The sequence below is a fragment of the Vanellus vanellus genome (assembly GCF_965231255.1).
Source record: "Vanellus vanellus genome assembly, chromosome: 13".
In the NCBI taxonomy this organism is placed as follows: Eukaryota; Metazoa; Chordata; class Aves; order Charadriiformes; family Charadriidae; genus Vanellus; species Vanellus vanellus.
The window spans coordinates 6,198,111-6,217,152 of record NC_138918.1 but is presented as its reverse complement, the minus strand read 5'-3'; the positions used below and the strand labels follow the sequence as shown (position 1 = coordinate 6,217,152).

At 44.4% G+C, this 19,042-nt stretch overlaps 1 protein-coding gene across 1 annotated transcript in view; it reads left to right on the top strand.

The window, feature by feature from the left end:
- Positions 1-19,042, top strand: part of ADAMTS2 (ADAM metallopeptidase with thrombospondin type 1 motif 2) — a gene marked incomplete at its 5' end in the record, with an annotated part of 187,448 nt that overhangs the window by 117,564 nt on the left and 50,842 nt on the right. Inside the window, 1 exon segment of the mRNA XM_082489672.1 lies at positions 12,548-12,750. Within this exon segment, the coding sequence (XP_082345798.1) occupies positions 12,548-12,750 (203 nt within the window).

The window sequence follows — 19,042 nt, the reverse complement described above, 5'->3', positions numbered from 1 at the left end:
TGAATACAAATGCAATTTCCGACCACTTTAAGCCTTTTTTACACAGGCAAAGATGATACTGTCGTTTAATTCCTTGCTACATAATTCTTGAAAAGCTTTTATTTTGAGGTGCGGTGGGTCTGATGTGTCCCTATCGGAGAGTTCTCTATCGCCTGCCAAGGAGCGTTACATCCTACCAGCTACATCGCATTTAATAGACAAACAACCTCAGTTTGATTAGACTGGGAAGCCAATCTGAAGGACCAGTCTGACAGCACTGGGTAGAGCTTGCTTATCAATAATCTGTGAATAACCCGACAAAAATACAGAGGTCCTGAAATGATGATCGTTCCTTTGGGGGGAGGGCATAGGTGGTGGAAAGAGACCAATGGAAACTCTTTTTAACCCGGGAACTTGCAGTTGAGTTGGGTAAAAATTTTTATTGGTGATCAAAGATACTGAATTTTCACTGAACTTCACACAGATAAAGAAAGAAAAACCCTGAAAATGCTGAAGGATTTCACAGCAGTGGGTTTGAAACAAACCATTTCCCTTCTTTCCCTTGAAATGTGTTATATTTTTAAACGAGCCTCTGAATTGAGACTCAAAGTGCTTGATTTCATATCAAATGAGGAAAACGTGATTTCAGATGAACTGAAATGATTTGTTTGTTTCTTCACTTAAAAAAATTTTCAGTATTCAAGTCCATTTGACCCAAAAGGCAATACAAATATCTCGGACCTGCCAGAACACTAAACAGCTGCATGAAGACCTGCCTCTAATCCCTTTAAAGTCCACAGATATTAATGCTAAATTTATCTCGAAAAAGAAACATTAAAGCCCTGCCCGTGGGCTGGGGAGGCGGGTGGCCCTGCAGACCTAGGCTGGTGCCCCTGTGCTCCCTGGAGCTCGGGGGCTGTCTGTGGGCTGCAGCTCCCGGGGTGGGGAGCAGGAGGTGGGAGCAAGCCCTGCCTTCGCCTCCCTAGGGGCGGTGGGGAACTGCAGCATGGAGACCGACCACGATTTCTTTTCACTTTCCTCTTTTGCATTTGTGGTCCAACCTCTGCCTCTTGATTTGCCTTCTCCCCAGAGGGTTTTGGTATCCCTGCGTCCATCCAGCTTCTTTCGTCCCTCCCTCTCCCCCCCCCCCCCCCCCCCCATCCCTGGTACACGTTCATGAGAAGTGCTGCATTTCGGAAGCATCTCTCCTCAGCCGTTGTTGTTGGGACCCCAGTTCCCACCCACCCACCGCAACAGGAAGGGCAGCGTTGAGCTGTTTGCCTTTTGTAGGGCCTGACAGATTCATAGCTCTTGTACACATGACAAAAGAAGCCTTTGCCCTTGATTTTGAAACGCCTTGGGAATAAACCTCGTGTGCTTTCACTGGAGCAGAGACCGGCTCTCTCTTTCAGGGTTTTTTACTGTCATTTTGAAGTTTAAGAAATTCCTGCGTCCTCCAAGTTAGCTTTGTCTTTTTTACAGTCTCTAATCAATTGCAGCTGGTTTTGTTATTGCAGAAAGTCCAAGCAGATTTAGCAATAAGGATATTTTCAAAACATAGGTAAAATTATAACTCCTTCTTGCTCTGGTTCAAATCCTACCAGTGTAAGTAGCCAAGGCATCCTACATCGCATCGCCATTGCTCAGACTGCCCGGGTGATGGTTTCTTCTTGTGAAAGTCGTATTAACCTTTTTTTTTCTCACTGACCGCTGATTTCTGGCATAATATTCTGAGATGTACAGGAAGCTGGTTGAACTTAAAGGTAGTTCAAGTTGCACATAGTTTTCACCTTAGAATTTGGAAAACTTTCTTCCTATGCTTTTCTTCACAAGGTGAAATGAGCAGACCGTTTACTTTGTCTAATTAAAAGATCATTATGATTATATAGAAGAACAGGAGCTGTTTGCATTGTCATTTGTGTGATACATTATTTACACTGATGAGATTTATACTATGTTCGTTATACTTGACATTGAAAACATTTAATGGGATCATTCACAACTTTGTGAGACTCTATACCTGACAAAAGAGCTCCCCTTTTAAAAGGATCGGAATAATTCCTCTTTGAAACGTTACCAAAAGGCAAGATTTGTTGTTCTGTAGTTATAACTAAAAAGCATGGCAAAGATGCATGGTTACTTCAGCCATTATTTTTCAGTAGTATTTCCAATGATGTATGGCTATTGTATGTATTTCTTTGTCTTTTCTCCCTCTTCTCACCCTCCCTGCCCCTGCCCTGATGAGGAATTTGACTCTTTTTTTTTTTTTAACCTGTGTGGTTTTTAATGTTTCTTTGTTAAACTGTAATTAAACTTCATTTCCCCTTCTTGCAGAACAGTTGGCTTATGGAAAGACAACTGCCATCCCCTGTAACCTGTTGTTATTCAGGTCCTGTACTGTGGTTTGGCATTTCATTCTGTTAAAAATGCAAGTGGGATTGTTAGACATGTCACCTACAAAGCCAGGGGGTCAGCTAGGCAGCTTACTTAATGTGCTAATTTGCTGTAATTTAATCAGGCTTGGAATATGGATTGGACGTTCAAGTATGTCAGTGGCAGACTTGGGCTCAAATAGCACAATGAAGCTGGTGAAGGGTCTTGAGAATAAGTCTTATGAGGAGCCGCTGAGGGACTTGGGGTTGCTTAGTCTGAAGAAAAGCAACTACCTGGAAGGAGGGTGTAGCGAGATGGGGGTCTGTCTCTTCTCACAAGTTGCAATAGATAGGACAAGAGGAAATGGCGTCAAGTTGCACCAGGGGAGGTTTAGGTTAGACATTAGGAGAAACTTCTACACTGAAGGGTTATCAAGGACTGGAACAGGCTGCACAGGGAAGTGGTTGAATTGCTGTCTTTGGATGTATTTAAAAGCCGCCTAGATATGGTGATCAGGGACATGGTTTACAAGCGGGCCTGGTAGAGTTTGATAATGGTTGAACTTGATGATCTTAAAGGTCTTTTCCAGCCAGAACGATTCTATGATTCTATTTTAAAGCCTGGTTGGGGATAGTAAGTTGAGGGTGAGATCCCAATCCTTTGCTCAAAGGGAAGCGAGAGGGCTCTGTGTTTGGGACTTTAGGTGGGATCTCTGGGGCTCGTACAGCTTCGTGGAGCTGTGGCTCTATGCAGAGCACCTGCATAGAGATGTGACTGACGTCTGCAATTCAATTAATTATGGATTGGCTGCAAATGAGATTGAGAGTGTTGAGCTCCCTGTGTAGCTCTACATGAGTCATGTAAAGCAAAGCCCGCGTTGCATGGGTGCACGCATGCACTTGAGGGCTTGCGAGGGACGGAGCCCTGTTCCTGGGGCAGCTGGGGGCTCTCTAAACGGGTGGGATGTGGTAAATCGGGCAACGTGTTTTGCAAGTCACAGGCTCTGCGGTACAGGCAAGTTTACAATGACTTGCCAAAATATTTGCAAACTATTTCCAACGTAAGAAGGACATGAACCTGCTGGAGCAGGTCCAGAGGAGGCCACGAAGATGATCAGAGGGCTCGAGCACCTCTCCTATGAGGACAGGCTGAGAGAATTGGGGTTGTTCAGTCTGGAGAAGAGAAGGCTCCACGGAGACCTTACAGCGGACTTCAAGTACTTAGAGGGGGCCTACAGGAGAGGTGGGGAGGGACTCTTGATCCAGGAGTGTAGTGATAGGACGAGGGGTAACGGTTTTAAACTGGAAGAGGATAGGTTTAGATTAGGTATTAGGAAGAAATTCTTGACTCTGAGGGTGGTGCGGCACTGGCCCAGGTCCCAGAGACGGGGCTTTGAGCAACCTGGGCTGGTGGGAGGTGTCCCTGCCCAGGGCGGAGGGGTTGGAACTGGAAGATCTTCAAGGTCCTTTCCAACCTAAACTGTTCTATGATTCTATAAGCATTTGCCAGATACAATCAGTTAAGTCAGTGAAACTTAGAGCTTGGCCCATAAATTAATTTTCCACAGAGTAGCTTTTTTTTGCCCCTTTTTGAGCTTACTTTTTAAGCACTGAGTTAGAAGCATCTTGCTTATTCATTATTTGGTGCTAAATTGTGAAACCTGTGTTTGCATTAGTAAGGTTGATGACAGCTGAAAATTTTCCAAAGGATAACTTTTGCTGTTGGAAAAGCTTTATATTCAGTGCTCAAAGAGCTCCATTTCAACCAGGTCACACAGATTGGTTTGCCTGGCTGGTTTGCCATTCCTTTCATTTCCCCTTTTTGACTATTATGTTGTAATATGAAAGTTAAAATCGTAACACAATAAGTTTCACCATTTTGCAGAAAAAAAAAAAAAATTTTAGCCCGGGGTATTCTATTACCTTGCTCTCACTTAATCTTTTAACAGGGCAATTATCTCTCATCTTTATGTTATTCATTGTGTGACTGTGGCCCTGATGAGATCAATTTAGTTTTCAACTTTTCTTTTTAGTATTGTAATACCTTTTCTCTTTGTTGTGACATGCCAGAAAATATCTCCTTGGCAACATCTAGCTGTGGTTATTCTTAGTGCCTCTCACCTGGCCGTTTGCCACGGCGTCCACCTGGCCATTGTCACTGCGCTAATTGGTTTATCCTTCGGAAAAGACAATTTTTTTTTTTTTCAGTTTTGAAAGTTCTCCTCTATTTTGCCACTTCGATAGGTTTCAGCTTCGTTATTCTTTATAACTCTGACTAAGGCGGGCACTTGAGCATGTCCTGAGGTCTAAAGTCACTGTGCTATTGCATAGGTGACAAGAAAGTAAGGGAACGGCGATTGTGCCTGTGTGTTTGCAGGAATGTGCATTCATTCTGCCAATGTGGGACAATTCTTCTGCCCTGAGAAGTTTACAAGCATTTGTCCTGGTTTGAGGTAAAACCGAACCCATTTTCTGTTCAGTAATTTTACTTTGCAGCTAAGCCTCTTCTAACTAACTGAACTCTGAAACTTTCTGCAATTAACAGCATACTGTGCAGAAACTGTTCGCTCTCAGAATGATAAGACCCGATTAGTTGTAATTTATGCCCAGGCACGGTATGCAGAGCGGCTCTTGCTTACACTTACTGCTATAACCCCCAAGGGCAGCTCACTTTGTTATTTGCCCCGTTGGAGGGTCGGAAGCAGAAAAACATAGAGGGGTCCCACCTGCGGGGAGGAGCGGACAGGACAGGTGACCCAAAAGTGACCAGCGGGGTATTCCATCCCATCTGCCTCATGCTCAGTATAAAAGCTGAGGGATCAGAGGGTCGGCATCTCTTTCTTCAGTGCCGGTGTTCGAGGAGGACTCTGTTTGTCTGCCTTTGATCCCGATCCATGCATTCCTGAATCCAGATCTGGAATCCAGTTCCCATCTGTCGCTGAGTACAGTCTGTGACTTTTCCAGTGCCTGCTGGTGATGTGATCGTCATCCTGGGAGGTAGATACTGGTTTTGCATATATTGTATCTATGTCATTATTTCCTTTTTTATTATTTTATTTTTAATATTTCATGAAAGTAGTTTAGGTCCTCCTAAACTCCTAAGTCTCTTTTTCTCTCTCCTTCCTCTCCTTAGAGAGAGAGGTGGGGGAGAGCATCTGTAGTTCATCTCAGTGGCCAGTCTGGCTCAAATCATGACGGAATTGCTCTAAAAAGCCCCAAACATACAGTGTTTGAAATACTGCTAAATACTTTGAACTCCTCCTGATTTCACATGCCATGACCAGATCATTCCAGCAGGAGTTCAGCCGCCACAGCCGCTGGCCTTCTTGCAGCTGGACGTTGAGACCTGTTTTTGAGAGCCCAACCCAGTTTACCCCGACACCCGTGGCAAACTTCCCCCGGACAGATGAAAGGTGGAGCAGGCTCTGTGTTAAAATGTGATTTGGCTAGAAATGGCATTACCATAAATTAAGAGGCAGGGAGCTCATAATGAGATCATACGGTTAGCAAGGCATGCGGCCCAAAAGTTTCCTTTTAAATTACTGCTTCTTTGCAGATAAGGGCAGGATGAGGATTCATAACCTCGGTGAGGATGCCTGGTGCATGCTTGGTCTTTAGACTACTAGTTTGGTCTTGCTTTGGTTTATATAAAAAAGTGGAAGAGGAGGAATTTGAACACACACCCAAAGAGAGTTCTGCTGCAATAATTGCTCTTGGTTAAGGATTTACCAAGTAGCAGCCGCTCTGTGTTAACCTGTGATTCAAGAAATCACAGTAATCCTGTGAAAATAGAGTTCTAATTTAAAATTGTGTTGAGGCAATGTCCTCCTGGGGATGCTTTTTAAGCAGGGCTAACTTTGTATCATGGACCCAGTGCACTGCGTGTGATTTGCTTCCCTTGTTTAGACCATTTTCAATTTGCTTTCACCTCACAGGATCTCTCTCCCATTTTAATTCACCCTGCTGGATTTACCCGGCTTTCTTATGAACGATCTATAGCAGAAGGGTCCAAATGCAAACTGTAGTATGGGAAAGGGATTTATAAATTATGAAAGACCAGTGTAGCTGAGCGGGATGGTTAAGGGGGAGAAGACAGACAAGTGGAGGACATTTGGAAAACAAAACAGAAAGCAATAAGGAAGGTGAACAGGGCTGTAAAACCGTCAGAAGAAAGGTTGGAAAAAAGAAAAAAATCATTGATTAGCGAATGGACAAATCACATCACAATTGTGTGCAACTGGAATGAAAAACAAAAGCCCGAACTGAGGAACTTAAAAATGGGAGAAAAAATTTCCAGGGGAAAAAGAGCAAGATTTGTTGACTGTTCGTTGCTGCCTCCAACCTCCATGGGCTGGGCTTCAATTTGCCATGGCAGACAAATGGAGATTTTGGTAGAATACACGAACAAGCTAATTGGAGGCTAATTGGGGAGTCAGTTGATCACAGAGGATAGGCACGACAGAAGCCTACAGCATTCGAGTGGCAGGGAGCATTACAGAAAGATGACTTGTGATTTAAAGTGCAATTCCCAAAAGAGCAGTTCTTTGTCGAGCTGTCGAGGGCGTTTGGTACTTTTCCAGAGGTGCAGATGTACTCGAGCGGTGGGAAGCTGAGAGCTAAAAGCGAGTCCACCCTGCCTCCTTCTGCCTCCCTACCACACAGCCCGTTCCTCCTGCGTTTGCAGCACCAAGCGATGGACGGCCTCACGCCTACGCTGGGATCGCGAGTCCCGGACCGGCAGTGGCATTGCCACCAGCTGCGTTGCGGCTGAGCAGGGGTGGGTGCCCCGTGCTCCTGCGCCGTCCCAGCCCCGCACGCCCAGATATGCTTGCGGCTGCAACAGAACGGGCTCCAGCTGTGCTTCGCTGGTGTTCAGTCCGAGTCGCTGGGGTTAAAAAGAACAAAAAACCGACCAGCCAACAAAACCGCTGGTGGCTTGCAGTAAGGCACATGAAGGAATGGGAAGCCGGGAGTCCCTTCAGGAGCGTGTCCCAGGAATGGAGATGAGCAGCAAAACAGCTGCTCGTTAAGTGCTCATCCTTGTGAGGCTGCAGAGAAGGTGCTCAGCAGTCGGCTCAGGTGTTTGTCTGCTCCCACCGTGACAGGTGAAGTGTCCCCAAAAGCAAACAAGCTGCTTTTGAAATGGGTGGCTGGCCGGTCATGTTGGAAAAGAAATTCCAGTGAGTTGCTGTGCTGACAAGCCGCAGATGATGGCTGTGAACACGACACACAGTTCAGTCTCCCAGCTGCCTGTCCTGGTCCCTGCTCTGGGCTTGCCAGAAAGTCCCCTTCCCCCTACCAGAAAGAGGAGGTAAAAAAAATGAGAAACTGCTTTATTAGGACAATGTTGCTGCTGTGAGATTGGGGAACCCTGAAGCTGGTACTGTTGAAGTACAGCCGCTTCATAAGGGACTCTTTAAGAACTGTAGGTGCAGCCGTATTTCCCTGAGCCTTTTTGAAAGGGGTCATGAAAAAACAAAACAAGATCACATGGCAGCAGCTCTGCTTTTGGTGGATGTCCTGAAGGGAGTGACAGAAAACAAGGGGAGAGGCGGTTTTCGTGGCAGGCAGCGTGTTCATGCTTCAGCAACTCACAGCATCTGTTTGGGCTTTGTCTGCCGCGATGGGTAAAGCAGAATCAGGAGATGTCGTGTAATTAGGTTTCTGTAAAGCGCATGATATCAAAGATTAATGAGCAAGGCAAAAATTCCCAGAAAATAAGGTGTTGTCAGACATCCCAAACTGTCAATGATGGAGAATTCTTCTTCTGCAAAGATAAACCTGATGTTTGTGTCAGCGTGAATTTTCCCTGTCCTAGAGATGAGGACCGGGGCCAGGATGCATGATGCTGCCATGGTACTGGGTGTTCAGACCTCTAGTCCCAGTGGACGCGGGAGCTCGGGTAGAGCCCAGATACAAGAAGTAAAATACCAGATTGAAAAGTGGAACAGTTTAGGTAAAAGATTGGGATATCGCACATTGCTCAGGAGAAGGGAGCAGAGCCAGAGGGATCTTATATGATGTATAATGCTGTAAGCAATTTGCACCTGCATGGTATAAAGACCTTTCCTCTCTCAGTTTTGATGTACTCTACATATGGTAATGCATAGTTGGGGCTGTCACAGCTGGGGACACTGTCTGGTTCTTGAGTCAGCCAACGACTAGGACTTTGCTGCCCGGGAGCTGTTAGGATCACTCGCCTGCATTAACTGCAAGCAAAAATGGAGGACATCCAAAAAAAAAACCCCAGGCTGCAGCATCAAGCGGGATTGTGCACATGCTTTTCCCTCAGCAGTTTTGCTGCCCAGCCCTCGGCCGCCTTCCGCATCTCGCGGCACCGCGGGGAAGGTCTGTGTCAGAGGCAGGAGCACAAGCCAGGCTGCCCCGCTCCAGACTTTACGCTTAAGCCAGAGGCACAGGTTTCCTTTCTATCGACAACTTGGGCACTTTTTATTCCTTCACTGGAAGACGGTCTGCAGCGTTAGGAGGAAATCACTGAAATATCAATGAGGTTTTAGCTGGCTTTAGTAAAAAGAGGGTTCTTTGAGGGTTTTTTGGGTGAACTGTTACAGTGCTGCTGTCCTTTTGATTTATTCTGGATGAGCAGCACAAGAGAAAAGTACAACCTTGTCTCTCAGTGGTTAATTTTCACAAATGTGAATTTTTCCTAGCGGGAGCAAGGAGATGGTTTCAACACAGGCTATTGTTAGCCCCTGCAAATGCCAAGTGTCTGCTCCTGGGAGATGGAGAACAAAGTTGGCACCAGTAATTAGTGGCTGATGCACTGATTTGGCAAAAGCTGCTGAAAATGAACATCTGATGGAGAGGTCTTGTGATGATTTAGTAAAACATGGTGCAGTTTGAGATGACTTTTGGGATGCTACTGTGCACAGTGCAGGGATGATCAGAAGGAAGGTAACATAGAAAATGTGAAGGAGAAGTTTTGTGTCTCGTTTAGTTCTTTGAGATTTTGTCTTGAGCTTTTCTAGCATATTGTTAGCAGTACAATGATACAAGAAACTTACTGATGTTAGCTAAGGGAAGTTGAGGTGCCAAAACATGATAAATTTCTCATGTATTATACATGTCGCTTTGTTTCATTTCCTCTGCAGTAAGATACAGGTATTAATTTGATTTGGATATATCTGTTACTTAGGAGCAAATCCAACATGGGTATAACACAGCGTGACCCAGCAAATCCAAGAAGTCCTCATCCAAGAGACTGAGCGGCAGAGCAGCGCCAGAGGAGGAGTCCAGGCGATGTGTGGTCAGGCCGTGTGTGGAGGCATCCCTGCCTGTCCCAGGAGAGCCGCCCGGGAAAGGACACTTGGTGGGAAGTTGGGTTATGAATCAAAAAAATCTTGCAGCTACTGTTATAAGTGTTTTGAGCTGCGCTGCCGGTCTTGGGATGATTCTAGCGCCAGCTGGAGCCAGCACAGCTCACTCTCTGCTGGGAAGTGCATCGGGTCAGTGCCTCAGAGGTACCGGTGCCCACTGGGTATGTTGTCTTGAGAGGGTAACACTCGAGGGGTGAAGGTAAATGTGGGTGTGGGGAATTTTTATTCTCCTAGCAAAATTTAAAGTAGTTGGTTGGCACCCACTGGCAGCGAGATGACTCCTTGGGAACCTCCTGATAACTTTTCTTAGGGGCTGGCAGGACTGTAAGGGCTGTAGTGTGACAGTGATGAAGTGAGGAGCAAAGAGGGAGGACAGGCCATTTTCACTGCAGGATGGTAAATGCAGGATGGTAGGATCGCATTTTGCCTCTGGCTGATTTACTCACAGCAGGAATAAAGATACCGCACAAGGAGTTAGTTTGACTTTGACACGTAAGGGAAAGAAACGAAAGCACAAAAGCTCTAGACGCCTTGACGTCCGCCACAAGGCCAGCACCCCCGGCCAGCAGAGCTGCCCGTCTGCGGCCGCAGTGCGGGGCTCAGGCTCTCCCCGCCTGCCCAGCACCGCTGCTCTGCCGTAGAAGGTCTGATAGCTTTGGCCTTGCTGCTGATGACTGTAGTTTTTTGTGAGCAGCAGAGAGAGGACACGACCTACAGCTCCTGCCAGCCCGGTCTTACTTTTCTAGACAGCTTTTAAGATTTATGTTCAAATTTTTCAGTAGCTGTGATTTGCCTTATGGATCACGAATGTGTGGTCGCCCCACGATCCCACAGCAAATCTCCTGAGACCGCTTTTACAGCGGTTAGTTAATTCTGGGCATTAGCAAGGATTAACACTGACGTTTTCCCGGTGGAGCAAACCATGGGGTAGGGCTGGAGCTGGCCGCCTGGCAGGTTTTGTGCCCTGATAAAGAGCTGTCACCATTGCTGCGAGGCCAGACCCTCCACGGTAAACCTGGGAGTGACAGCTGGGCCCGGCGTGAAGAGTGAATTTTCATGCTGAATCATGGATTCTGACCAGACTAATTTAAAAAACCCACGTCCCCAGGAGCAGAAGCTGCTGGGAGCCTTGAGGCTGGCAATAAGAGCATTGGTGGTTGTGCTTATTAGCCGCATTAAATGCTGCTCTCCCAGGAGGAGGACATTGTGGCTCCATGGGGATGTAGGACCGCCATGTGGAGCCTTCTGTCCATCTGCTCTGCCTGCGGTGGCCTGCAGCTGTGGGTCTCGTGACAAGCACGTCCTTGGAGCATGGTGGAGATATGGTAAAAAGCTGCCCAGGCAAATGTGTCTTTCGGGGACTGTCCTTTGACTGGAGATCTCTTCTAGGAGGCACAGACAAGCATCTTGCCAGCTGGGGCGTTGTATGCACAAGACACAGCCTGAAGCATGGGGCAGTAAGGAACGTGGTGGTGGGGGCCGGGGAGGCCAGGCGTGTGTCCCTCCTGGCAGCTGGAGGCTGTACAGGTTGGTATGTTGTTGTCACCTGTGAGGGGCTCTGCTCAGTCTCCACATTGCCCAGGACCTGCCGAAACAGCAGCCCGGGGCAGCGGTCTGAAGGCAAGAGCACAGACGTTCTTGTAATGAGCCCAGTGATCCGGTGAGTCATTCGTCCCTTCCCAAGCAGACAGTTTTGATGTGAAAACTTCAATAAATGAAGATGGAGAATCCACTTTTGTAACATTTCCAAGAGTTGTTTCTTATTTCTGCTTTGAAGGTGATGGCTTTAGCTTCCTCTCTTTATGTTTCTCTGCACTAAGCACTGGGAGCCTTTAATCAATCCACAGCGCTCTCGCTGCCTTTCTTCGCCTCTCTGCGCAAGTCTTTTCCTGACATTCTCTGAAATCGAGAGGTTCTCGCTGGGGCTTCCAGGGCTCTTGTAATGCAAAGGATAATAATGATATTAATGCTAATCATTGTTATTCTATAGGGTGAAATGTCAAGATTCCATATTTTCATGTTAATTTTTAGTACGCGGGTGCTGCATTAACTGTATCCCATCCGGCCAGAGAATGTGCTGTTCATATCACAGGGGCTATTAGAAATCATTAGTAATAAAGTTGGCTACTATTGTGCCTGATGGATTGGTCGTTGACGTACAACAATGCAAAGTGACATGGCATATTGGGAGTGAAGGATGAAAAGCTGTTAAAATTGTGAATGTAGCTATAAGTTAATTAATTTCATATTTAAAATGTGCTCCTGAGTTGGATTGATAAAGAGGATCCGTGTCGCGGCTGGTGAATTACGTGTGTGTACTGAGGAAAGGGGCTAATGTGTTGGAAGCGGGAGGGATGGTTTGTTACTACCAGCCTAGATAGAAAAAGGCTATATTGGCAACTGCACTTGCTTTGAAATAAGATTCTGTGGGCAGTAAGATCGGATTTTGAAGTGTGATGTCTGTCTTTAATTGTGGTTCTGAAATGGAGGATATCCTTGCTAGCACAAGACCCCTGAATGGTGTATTTTTGTTACAAGTACTTTTAAGCAATAAGTATTTTCATGCAAACAGCTCCATTCTTCTCAAGACGTGGGTATGGCTTGCTATCCTTTTGGCCTTGTATTTATTACGCAATATTACTTTGTAGAAAGTATTGCTTTTACTTTGCAAAGTGAAAATCTTTTGGGTCAGATTTCTCTTTCATTTGGGTCATTTTTAATTGACTGTAAGCGAAACTAATACTGTTATATAACACACGGAACATAACGAACAGTGCTACTTCAAATTTATACCAGCTTAGCTGAGACCTGAGCCTGAACCTCTCTTGGTTGATAACTCGTTTGTCTGTTTGATTTCAGCGGCTAACCTCACTAATTTGGATAGTCTCGACGGCGCGTTGAGCTTTATTGAAGACCGGGTGCATAGATCGAGGCAGCGCTATCGAAGGCATGCGACGGATGATGACTACAACATTGAAGTCCTTCTGGGGGTCGATGACTCAGTTGTTCAATTCCATGGGAAAGAACATGTTCAGAAGTACCTGCTGACCCTGATGAATATTGTGAGTACAACCCCGCTAACTGCACTGTGGGAAGGCACTGAAAGGACGGTGAATGTAGGTTGGTTTAGCCATTTGGATAAGACATAAAAGATTTTTCTCGTGGCAGGAGATAAAATCATTCCAGGAGGGAAATCCAGGCCACTTTCAGAAAAGCCGAAAGAGAAGGAAAAGAAGGCAAAAGGGGGCAAGGAAGAAGCTGACTGTGGGACTCTTAATATGTTCAAAGTCCTGCTTATGTGCTTTGGTGGATGGGGACACAGGGTCAGGGGCTCAGGTTCCTGGAAGTCATTACGCTTTAGATGTATTTTCCCTTAACCTAAGCTCCCTGCTGAAAAACATGGTTTGGAGAACTATCTTCAAATAAGCTTCTATTAGAAACTTCGATTGGCTTATACATTTTTAAAACTACTCAGTTAAATTCTTTGATTCTTCAACAACCACCTTAGGCCCCAGGCCACCTACCCACTCCTTGTTCGCCCTGCAGTAAGATGTTATGCAGCATATCACTAAACTTTCTGAAATTGATTTAGTATTTCCTCCATGACTGACATCTCTAGGTTTCCTTAGTTAAATATTTAATCTTCAGAAACATTGTCTGTGTAACAGACTCTGTAGTGTAGTAGTGATGAAAGGAGACGTTAGAGAATATTATATTTGTGTGAACCATTTTTTCTTTCTAAATACCAATGCAGCAGACACAGCAGCCCTCTACTACCCCAGTCAGTAAGCAAGGACTCGGTTTTGTGGGAAAAGAATCAAGTTTTGAAAAATCATCTCTATTCTAGATCAAAATTAAAATGCGATTTATTTTTCTGGCAAAAAAAAAAAATGGGAGTGAGTGGAGCCCCCTTCATAGGCAACTCACTTGGGGATGACTTTCTTCCTTCTCATTCTCATCTGGAACAAGAGTCTTTTCTCAACGAAACACACTTCTGTAAAAACTTCAGGTTCAGTGAATGTATGTTCTAAGTGAAATGCTGTTGAGTAAAGAATCTGCTCTGTTTTTGACAAATAGAGTATGACTGCTGAAGTTTACAGTTATGTCAAGAGGATGAGTGTCTGTAGCTGACTTCTTGGCATCACAAACCGTAAAGGCAGATATATGGACAGAAATCCAGGCTATTAGGTACATTTGCCTGGGATGTATTTTTTCCAAGATATATTTTTTTTAATTAAGAAGCTTGGGGTTTTTTCTTTCTTTATTACGTTATTGTAACAATGTGTAGAATTTCACTGTTTTTCACTTTAAATGAGAGGTGGAATGCAATTTAAGAAAATCCCTGGTGTGATATAAATTCAGTTGCACTGACTTTTTATAACAGTATTGCAAATAGTTAAAAATCTGCACTAACATTAGAGTTATAGGATACTTAGTGTCTGCTCTGATGGCTGTAAATACATACGTTCTAACAGAAAGGACATAGTGAATTTCATTTATTTGTGTGGTTTGTTTCCTCCGAGGCTTAAAACAAAGTCTACAGTGAACCAGATGGTTTTATACATCTCTAAATTAAAAAGCCAAACAGGCCAAACCAGGAATGTGGCAAACAGGCTGAAATAGATTAAACAGGACTCTTTACTTATCATGTCACTTAAATCTATTTTTAAGAATTAAAATATACAGTAACGGTAAAGAAGCCATAAATGTTCCAGCTCTGGAATATACTTTTTCCTAATTTTAGTAAACCATCCAACACACAAATTGTAAGAAATAACAACTCTTAAGCATGCTGTCTCTGCGAGTGGTTTAGAAAGTGCAGCTGTGTAACCGTACCCGCAGGGCTGTAGCAGCTCTTGGCATAGGCCGTAGTTGTTCTGTTGGGAGATCTGAGGCGGAAACATGTCTTTTGGGGCCTGAGGATGTGTCCCTTGCCTTGGGTCCAAGATGTGAGGAGCTGTTTGAAATCCACAAGGCCTCTCGAGGAGGCTCTGGGTAGTCTTTGGCAGTCATCAGTGTTGTCCTGTTCTTTCCTTCAAACCTCGGCTGGTTGCTAGAGTGTATTTTAGGAGAGGGATGCGTGCTGGTAACCAGTTCTGTTTCCAGCTGTCCAAGCGTTGCTTCAGTATAGAGAGCCAAGAGGGGTTTGTTACTGCAGATACCAGACCATGCTGGGGACCTGTATTGTGCTGAGGGACATCACAACGCAGACCTTCTCTTTCTCCTTGGCAGTGTAACTCCAGCTGGCAGCTCCTCCAGCTCTTGCCCTCATTGCTAGATGGATGCAAGGTGAATTTCTGTGTAGATCGTTGCTTTGGTCTCCTTTGCTGAAATTCACACAGTCATTGCCCCATTGTCCTCTCTTCTACCTCCTTGAGTAGTTTGGGGTTGGGTTTTTTTTTTTGTAGAAAATGGGCCCAATATAAAAAGCCTTGGGGTCTCTAGCTGTTAGGGATCACATGTAGACTATGTTTCTAATGAGATGTGTAGGTCCAAGGGCAGCTGGAAAAGAAGAGACAGCTACAAAAAAATCCAGCTGCCTTTTAAAATCTGGTGGAAGGTCCTACCGTAACCATCACATTGTGTGTACCCTGCTGGTTTTATGGATGTAATCAATTAGCTTTATACACTAACAAGGCAGTAAGCATAAAATCAATTACCTTCGTACAGTAACACGGGCAGTAAGCATAAAATCAAAGAATGCATAGTAAGTAAATAAAATAATACTGGAAGTATTTACTAGAGATAAGGGGGTGATCAAATAGTTGAACTTCTGTGGTTCCAAAAATGAAATAAATCCCAGGTCACTCCTCCCTTATGCCCAAGCTCCTGGCGGCATGAAATCACTTTCCCAGAAGCAACTCCCAGCATGGCTGCTTCTCCCCACTTTGCTCGATTTCACTGTGTGTGACGGCATGAGCAGTTGTCCTTAATTAACATTTCCCAGGGATCTTGGGTGGAACCCTACCACCAACCCAATCAAAACAATGTATTTTTTTCAAGCCCGGTGCAATGACTTACTCAGTAAATCTGTTTTGTGCTGCTTATGTGATGCGTTACAGTCCACACCTAAAAGCCATAAAGTGAGAAAAAACAGGGGCCGGGTGTCCTGGCTATCTTGAATAGCTGTGCTAGTATTTATCCCAAAGTTTGGAAATGAAGTCAGTCCCAAACGAATGGCGATAGACGCCAGAGGATTTTTAACACTTTGGGCTGCAGCCACGTATCTCCTGACCGTAGGCCAGCCGTTTCACCGCAGTGAGCTCGGCCTCCTGCCACCCCCTTTTCATCCTCCAGTTATTTCCTCATACAAAACCCCTCCTTTCTCTTGACATCCCCTCTTTTCTCTGCGAGGCACCATCGGGACATTCAGTCCATCTTTGGAAAAAATGCCATTGTCGTCGCTTTAGAGACCCTCGGCTGCCTCTCGCTCGCACCGTTTTCTTTCGTAACGTCATGCTGTGTTTTTTCCTGGGAAGGATATTAGCTCGCGCAGCCCTCTGCATTTCCAAGCGTGAGCCCACACATTGCACAAATTAACTTTGTATTTATAGCATGCAGCAGCATTGCAACGGAGGAGAGATACTTGGGTGGTATCTTGCAGCTCTGTAGTTTACTCAAGAAGGTGGAAGGTAATTTAATTCCAGCAAGAAGGCGGCTAAAAATCCCGGGGATTTTATTTGCACGTGCAAGTGCGTGGGAAATATTAGAAAAGCGCCAAGCTAGAAGCGGCATCGGAGCATTACCTTGTTCCTTGGGAAACAAAAGGATTTCAGCGCGGGATGCTTTGGGAGGAGGAGCAGGATGCTGAATGGGCGTTAGTGAGTTAAAGTGGGTGTTGGTGGTAGCCAGCCCTGGGGCTAAAATTCTCGGATGGTTTCATAACCTTCTTTAAAGTAGTTTTCAAGATTAAGCAGGACATTCGCCGCCTGCTGTGGGAGAGCAGCAGACCTGGGACTCACCAGTACCTCCACCTGCCTGGGCCTGCCGTGTTGATTAGAGTGAATATTTCAGCCTCTCCAATCCAGTGTTTAGGGTCACATCCAGGATGGATATCTTCAAAACAGACTTCCTAAACAGGCAGATGTAGAATACCTGATCTGACAATATTTCGGCCATTCCAAATAGCAAAGTCTCATGACATAAGCCTGGTTGCAAATGGTTTTGAATGTATTGGCTCCATCTGTCTTGACTTGAAGTTGTCAATTTCATGGCCCTCTTCAAATTGTGGGTTTTTTGCCAGTGAGGCCCCTGGTTTAGCTTTTTCTTGTATTCTTTGTCTTTCTTCCTCCACAATATTCCTCAATTCCTCAACTACCTCATTTTCTAATGCTGGCAATTGCCATCCTTGTTTATTTTTTGGAAGAATTTGCCTACAAAGTATGCACATTTTTTGATTTTTGGACCATCTTCAGGGGCAAGAGTCTTTCATTTCCTTTCCATTCCTTTACAGTAAAAGATGTGATATTGCAGTATTTAGGGGTTAGCCTCTTGTTACATCTGTGCAATGGATATATGGCCAAAATGTTTGCGCTGCTAAAATCCATCTCCTCAAAGTAGATAGATGCCTAACTGCCATTATTTCAAAGGGAGATAGACCCTCGATAGGATTTATACCTCACTCTGGGCTAGATTTATCCGAGTATTTAGTCATTTACCTGCCTTTGAAATCAGTGAGAATCAGTTTTAAAAATGAGCCCACGGGATTATGTCTCTCCCAGACTTTAAGTGAAACTTCAGCTCCAGAACAAATACATTAAATAACTTTTCATTTGAATAAGAGAAATCAATGGGAGTTATGCAGCTGGGAGCTTTGGAAAGTCCCCGGAGTCTTTCACCTGCATCTTTCAGCACTACACATGTCTTTGAAATTGTGGCCCTGAGGCACTTTTGAATATGTTATCCGTCCTCTTTAATAGGATGTACATGATACTGCTATTATAGATGAGATTTCTGCTTTCGTATCTCTGGCTGATGAGGGATGAAGATTTCCAGGTACAGAACAGCAAGTCCCTAATGAGAGGAAAGGGCAGAAATGCCATTGGTTTCTAACTGGCAGTTGGATGAAAACCTGAAAGCATGTCTAGTACAAGCTGTTAAAAAGAAAGTGATGATTGAATACTTTGAAATAATGGTGCACCCTCTATTCAGAGTCGTGCTTTTTAAACTAGAAAGCATTTTTGTAGACGGGAAGGATATTTCAGTAATATAGAGTTGACTGGATTTTTAAAAAATTAAATAATTCATAAGCGCCAATACTCATTATTTCAAATCAGTTTATTTCAATATGTACACTTCAGATCTGAACTAACTCTAAGAGATTCCACAAATAATAAATGCAAGTCCGGCTCTATTCATCTGAGGACTTTCAGCTGTCAATATTTGAATTACAGCTTGTTTGAAAATTTAAATATATATACGTGAATTAACTCCACGTTTAGGCTGTTCGTTATAAACCAGTAGGTGTGACTAGTGAGAAAAACAGTTTCTGACGAGGCCTTGGGAGATTATTTTTGTTCATTATCTTGATTGCCACACTACAGTGGACGTTGTATTTGCGATTGGGTATTCAGGAGATCCCGCAGGAAATACCCTCTCTGAACTCTTACAGGTTTTATTTATTTTCCGGGGGGTATTATTTCCAGTGTCAATTAGGTGAGCATTATCATTGCTGCTAACTGGAATGTGCCTTGCTGCCCTGTTGGACATAGCGCAGAGCATCACACAGGTTTTGGTACCATCCTTGGGGTAGAGCGTAATTACTGTTAAAAGTCAGATTTTTCCTTTGCTCCAAATACCAACATGAACTTTAGCCGTAAAGGTTGCAGTCAGGGACTTTTGAGTTGTGACAGTGTGGTTTGTGTGATGGAGTATGGAGAGTTACTATCAGCTTTCAAATGTTGGATGCTTTTCTTAACCAAACCACATAGATTTGAAGACGTCACTGTATTTATTGCATTGACACCACACCCCTGTCTCTTGTATTAACATGATAAATGAATCTGCTTAATTATTTTGTGATACTATAGTTGATTTTATTAAAGTGATCTTGAAACGGTAATTCAAACAAATACTAAGGCTTTTGGAGCAAAGGTAATTTATAGTGTTTAGAGAAACTTCTCGGAGCAGTGGTTTGTGGGCAAGAATGAGGAGTTCCAAGAGCCTGAGGGAGGAACTAAGGAAAATAAATTAGTCATGAAGTCAGAAAACAAAGTCTATGACCTTTCTAAAGCCAATGTTAGAGTCAAAGATGAGATAGAGACCCGTAACACGAAGCTACCTAGCGCCTTGCCAACACATCTGCTCTGGGGAATGTTTTTCATTTTGATCAGAAGCAGCTAACTTGGACTTGGT